We start from the raw sequence: 6,683 nt of genomic DNA on the forward strand, positions 1-6,683 counted from the left end.
GTGCGGGAATCGTATTTAATCGGTGGAATTTATTCGGAAACCCGTATTATATCGGGCACCAATAAATTTTGCCGCCGTCGACGATGAGCTTCGGCGAGTCGACGGTGGACGATGATGAATTAATTCTGAGTCCTAAATTTATAAAATAAATAATGTGATTCGTATAATTAGTTTTTGTACGTAAATAGTTATTTAATTAAAAAAATCGTATTGTGACATAAGTTGTGAAATTGTGATTGTTGGGAATTGACATCGATTATGTTTCAACGGGTAGTCCTATAAATAGAGGAGTCGCTGTCCAAATATTTCGGAAATTATTTTAACTACGAGAATACTAGTCAAGCGTGTATATTTTTAAATAAATATTAAATGAACCCTGATTGTTATGTGTATTATATTAGTACGTATAAGTACAAGTTAGGAATTGCTATCGTTGGGATAAAGTGATTAGCGAGGATATGTCAAGCATAACTGGTCGTCTAACATTGGATATTTCGATTCTGTAGGTTCCAGTCGAAGGACTCGAAAGTTAAAGTCAGTTTAAAGTCGAGCTAGTGTATAGTGTAAAGCTTCGCAAGGCAAGTACCCCTGAACAAATCTTTTACGGTTCAGTATATATGAATAACTGTTGATTTAATTTGCGTAGTGGAACGAAACGTTTTAAGTTACGCATCCTATGTATTTGAAAATATTCGTTTAAATTATGTTTTGGGGAAAAGTAACTTCTGAAAATGCCTATCTCTAAATTGTGAATAAAAATTGGAAATGTTTTGGAAAGTGTGCTGTGATATAATTGTTTTAAAAGAGATTGGTATAAGTGGTTTCAGAAACTGGATAAAACGGATCAGATATTGGATGGTTGCGTAAGAGGCCCGTAACGGCCCAACGGGTTTACGTAAGTGGCTAAGTCGGTTGCGCACCCTATTTGAACCGCTTAGTCCAGCGTGACAGAGACCTAGCTAGTCTCTGAGTTCCAGAACAGCTTTGTGATGGGATAAACTGATTAGTTGTCCCTAGGATTCGTCCAATATATATTTGATTTTGGTTTAGTGATTCCCATAACGGAACATATGACTTTGTGGTTCCTGTAATGGAACAGTGGATTTAGAAATGAAAATAACATGCTAAAATTGGACTCTGATATTCACACAACACACAACTGATGATACGTTTTACATAGCATGCTAGTTGTTGATATCCAGTTTATACCTGTTTTACTTGTTTTTGTAAATGAGTTATGATTTCTGTTCCTATAACTGGTTTTTATTAATTGCTTTACTTGTTATTCATATAGTGGTACTGTTGAGCAATTGATTGCTCACCCTTGCAGCTTGTTTTGTATAAATATATATATATATATATATATATATATATATATATATATATATATATATATATATATATATATATATATTACAGATGCCTAGAAGACCTATCAGACCCGATCAGAATAGAGTTTCAGCCCTTTCTGGTCCCGGCTCCTCTGAGCTAGTTTGTATCAGACCATGTGGTCTGATGAGTTGCTGTAATAAGTTAGTGTGCCAGACTTGTCGAATAAGTTGGTTGTACTTTTGTAACCTAAATAATACTTGAACTTGGATCGGATCTTGGTGTTGGGGCCGTGTTAGTGTAATAATGATAAATTTGTAGTTTATCTTTGTGGTTTGTTATATTTAGTACGTCAGCTCCTGACCCCGGGGTTGAGGCCGTCATAGTTGGTATCAGAGCTACAGGTTCAAGTGCCTGATTTAGGATAAGAATCGAGTCAAAAAGGTGTAGCAACTGTATCCTAAGGTGTGAGTCAACAACTCATTTAGAGGAGCAAACCTAAGAGTCAATTGAGGGTTCTGAAGGCATTACCCCGACATCTATTGATGTTTTGATAGAACTGCCTTAACCTTATTATGTTTTTCCTGTATATTGTTGACAGTGGCCTATAGTGATATCCAGTTCTCCATCCCGGGAGAACATATCTGATTCAGAAAGTTCAGACTCAGAGAGGACACTAGATGTTGTAGGTGAGGAGACCCCTTTGCCTCCCCCACCAATGCCTCAGTTTGTTCCGAGAGTTATACCTGGACCTAGTGCCCGTCTTCGTTAGGTACAGAGATCAGTCCCAGCTGTTAGAGATTTTCCACCGTGTTGCGGACCCAGTTCTTCTTTCCCTAAACTTCCAGTCCCTCCTTTTGCTCCTACAGGTATCTCCTCCCTGATTCCGTGTCATGTTCACCGGGCGGTGAACAGATCTTTTGTTAGAGAGCAGAGCCCAGAGTTGGCCGTGCAGCTTGATCGAGTACCAGTTGGACCCTTTCAGGGTATCCCTATCCCCTCACCCAATATCCAGGCGAGAGTGAGGACTTTGACTTAGGCTGTTGTTGAGCGAGCTAGGTCTATTGACCCTTTTATTAGCTATGAGTTTAGGGCTATTCAGTACCAGGACCTGGTTAACTGGTTGGTGTTCGAGTTAGGCTCGATTGTGGGTAGTGGCAGTGGTAGTTGCTAGAGCAGAGTTGCAGCAGTGATGGATAGAGCTCAGAGTTGGTTCATCAAGAGTTCTGTAGTTGTTTTATATATACATTATGTTGTTGTAGCATGTATTAGGCGGAGGCTGTTATGACAGCAAATTTTGTTGTGTACTCAGTTTTATTATCAGTGTTGCACTGTTGTTGTATTGTAGTTCCTTTATATAAAAGTTGTTGTTAGTTTTTATAAAACTTTTACACTGTTATTATTGTTGTTACTGTTATTATTGTATTTATTGTTGGTTTTGTTAAATTTAGCCATGCATCGTGGGTGGACCCCAAGTAAATAAGGATGAGAATATTTTATTGTGGCAGCGTTCTCCTGACGCATAAAAATGTTGCTACCCAGGGGCAAAATTTTCACATTAAACTTTTTGTTGTGTTTCAGGAGAATGCCGCCCAAGAAGAATATCCCATCCAATTCCTCTAGTAGAGACTCTGTTGGGGCCCAACCATGGGTGAATTGCTAGATTTGTTGTGCCAACAGTCTAATCAGATGGCTCAGAAGCAAGAACAATTCCAGCAGCAACAACAATTTCTGCAACAGCAGCAACAACAACAACAATTCATACAACAACAACATCAACAAATCCAACAACAACAGCTGCAGCTTCAGCAACAACACCAGCAAAGAAAGCCGAACCAAACCATTAGTTTTAAATCCTTATAGTCTGTCAAACCCCTAGAGTTTAAGGGTGAAGTAGACCCCGTTGCTGCCAGAATTTGGCTTAAGGAAATGGAAAAGACTTTTATCCTCATTCAAGTAAGTGATGATTCTAAAACGGATTATGCGAGCTATTTTCTTAAGGGTGAAGCGAATTATTGGTGGGAATCCATTCGTGCTTTGGAAGAAGAGGGTCCTGTTTCTTGGACCAAGTTTACAAAGTTGTTCTTAGAGAAGTATTTTCCATATTGTCTACAGAATCAGTTGGAAGTTGAATATTTGGAGTTGAAACAAGGTGAAAAGAGTTTGTCAGAATATGAGGCCAAGTTCACGGAATTGGCCCGATTAGCTCCTGGGTATGTGAGTACGGAGATTCAGAAAGTAAAAAGGTTTCAACAAGGATTAAAGCCTGAAATTCGTAGTGGAGTTGTGGCTTTGCAACTCAAGATATATCCTTCCGTAGTTCAGGCCGCCTTAATAATTGAGAGTGATCAGAAGTTGGTCGTCAAGGAAAAGGGTGACAAGAAGAGAAAGTTTGAAAGCGTTACTGACAAGGCGGATCAAGAAGAATCCAGTCAGAAGTTTTCGGAGCGATTTGCCCGAAATAGGAACAAGAGATTCAGAAGACAAGGTTTTCCCCAAGTAAGGCCAAATGCCACCTCAATTTCTTCTACTCCAGCCTAGTCAGTCAAGCCAATAGTGGAATGTAAGTTGTGTGGCAAGAGGCATAGTGGCCAATGCAGAAAGGACGTCCAATGTTTTAAATGTGATCATAAGGGCCATTATGCGTCGGAGTGCAGTTCAGGGAATCCTGGAGTTACTTGTTTTAAGTGTGGTAAGGTTGGACATATTGCCAGAAATTGAAAGGTCGCTACTCAGGGCAGCGTAGAAGGTAGTGCATCCCAAGGACCGGCAACCAGCACAGCTAGAGCCAGAACTTTCAAGATGACCAAGAGATCTAATGCTCAGGACTCGGATGTAGTTGCATGTACACTTTCTCTTAATTCCGTACCTGTTAAAGTTTTGTTTGATTCAGGAGTGTCTAGGTCCTTTATATCGAAAGAATGTGTGATTAAGATGGATTTAATGTTGGAAGACTTAGCTGAGCCCTTGACCATAGAAGTGGTCAATCAGGATAGAGTTTCATTGAGGCAATTTTGTCCTAAGTGTCAATTAGAAATCCACGGGCATTCTTTTGCAGCGGACCTAATACCCTTCGAGTTAGGAGAGTTTGATGTGATTCTAGGAATGGATTGGTTATCCCAGCATAAGGCAAATATTGATTGTAAGAAAAAGAAGATTGTGATGTATACAGAGATAAATGTCCTTCATAATCTGATCCTGATTATGAAATTGAATAAAAGTGTGCTTTTTTATCTTTCCTCTCAAGCTGCATTGAACAAGTGCCCACCCCACTACTCTCCGGACAAGTACATAAATTATAGCAAAAATGAATCAATGTAGAAACCAAGAGCAGACGAACACTATATTATCGTATTGTAGTATATACAATAAGTTGAAACACGAAAGCAGATTCTCAGATTTCATAGAAATTTCACTGAACATAGAAGCTATACAGCCTAAGCATACAACCATATACAAACAACCAGTAATACGGAAACACATCGTGTATATTTTATAATGAACATCTAATTCAAATTGATTTTAAAAATCTTAAAAGCATAATTTGAAAAAGGGATTCTCGTTATGGCAAATAATTTTGTAGGAGGGTTAAAACTGATATACAAATATTAATCAGTTATTGTAAGTACAGAACATGCTTGCACATCAATTCTATATTCCTACAGCTTAGAATAGAAGCTTCCGTTTAGAAGTAAGTTTCCTATATTCACCAAATCAAAGCATTAAAAACACAAAAGCTTCCTGTTAATCCATTCTATGTAAATTAAATTTTCATCAGTAACAATAAAAATACAATACATAAAGAATCTTTTAAAATTGATAATCCCAAATTTAACAATTTAACACCACCAAAAATCAGATTTTGTAAACAAATTCTAACCACCCCCACCCCCCAAAAAAATTAAGCTTCATGAATAAATTCTAAAAAATCCCAAAAATTAGGTTTGTAAACAAATATTAAAGAAGCCCAAAAATTAGGGTTTATAAACCACATATTAAGAAATTATAATCAGAGCCTACCTTTAATTGGAGCTTTGAAAAGAGAGAACGGATTGTGAAACTTTGAAATAGAGCCAAACAAATAAACCGGAGCTTTGTGACCGAGATATGAGCGAGTGAGCTTTGAGAAGTGATGAGCGGTGATGATGAGCGACGACGGTGAGAGGCTGAATAAGCAGAGTTTTTAAGTTGGCGGGGAGAGGAGTTTGCTTGTGTTATAATTTATGGCTTAATTAAAAGAGAGTATGGTCTTTTAATTCACTTGAACGACCTTTTTATTTTACTTGAGCGGGATTTCCCCCCGCTTATTTATTTTTAATTTTTTCACATGTCTACAACAACACCAATATAGATGTTGGCATAACAAATCTAAGGCAACACTTATAATAAATTTGGTTATGATGTTGTCATACGTCATTCTTTTCAATTTTAGGCCGCATAAGACAACATTTTTCGTGCCAACACTATTTTTGGATGTTGCCGAAGACCATTTATGTAGTAGTGCTAAATGCAATTTTGACACTTTCAAAATTGAACTTAATTGATCTCATTTAACTAGGGTTGTAAGTGAGCTGAAATGAGTCAAACTCTTAAGTGTTCATGTATCAGATTGTTAAAAATTTATCAAATTCAAGCTCGAACTTTTTATATAATACTGTAGACACAAAAATTGTATACCAGAACACAAGTTAAATAAAATAGTTATTTATTTATTATCTATCATGTACTCTTATTTAAATTCTATAAATATAAAAATTTAATATATTTAATCAAATAAAGAAATAGATGGAATCAAATCGTAAATTGATTAGCAGATAAATATAACATAATTATTTACTAAATATTATGTTATTAGTATGTGACATTTACGAGCATATATAACTAATACTCCCTCCATCCTTTTCAAGTTCATCTCATCTAAAAATCGAACTTTAAAATTGTATTCATGTTTGGCTCGTTTATAATTCAAACTGAATTCGAACTAAATCTTTCGAATACTGAACTATTCGTGAGCGTGTCGACTCATTTACAGCCCTAAAGGTGCCACATAACTTAATTTAAGTCCCCTAACTTAGTTAAAATCCCATGTTTGTTGAATTACATCATTTTATACTCATCTTCATCAGGGATTGACATTCCACCAACCCCACCCCGCCCATACCCGATCTGATCCCAGTTCCGAATGGAGGGGATTCTGAAAATTTTTCGGGTTCGATGCGGGTTATGAAAAAAATTATAAAAAAAATTAGGGTATCAGGTCGGGGTCGGGGATTAGGGTATCCCCGCCCCGTTCCCCTACCTCGATTCCCTGTTATTATATTTAATATAAATAATAATTTATATGTGTATTAATT

General features: G+C 37.0%; 1 protein-coding gene across 1 annotated transcript; it reads left to right on the forward strand.

Annotated features, from left to right (window-relative positions):
* Window positions 1–3,258: 3,258 nt before the first annotated feature.
* On the forward strand, window positions 3,259–4,082 carry LOC141692085 (uncharacterized). The gene is made up of 2 exons (XM_074496824.1): window positions 3,259–3,645; window positions 4,044–4,082. Exons 1-2 carry the CDS (start codon window positions 3,259–3,261, stop codon window positions 4,080–4,082), a joined length of 426 nt encoding a protein of 141 aa, XP_074352925.1.
* Window positions 4,083–6,683: the final 2,601 nt, after the last annotated feature.

The sequence above is a fragment of the Apium graveolens genome, chromosome 10 (genome assembly GCF_009905375.1).
Source record: "Apium graveolens cultivar Ventura chromosome 10, ASM990537v1, whole genome shotgun sequence".
Taxonomy (NCBI): Eukaryota; Viridiplantae; Streptophyta; class Magnoliopsida; order Apiales; family Apiaceae; genus Apium; species Apium graveolens.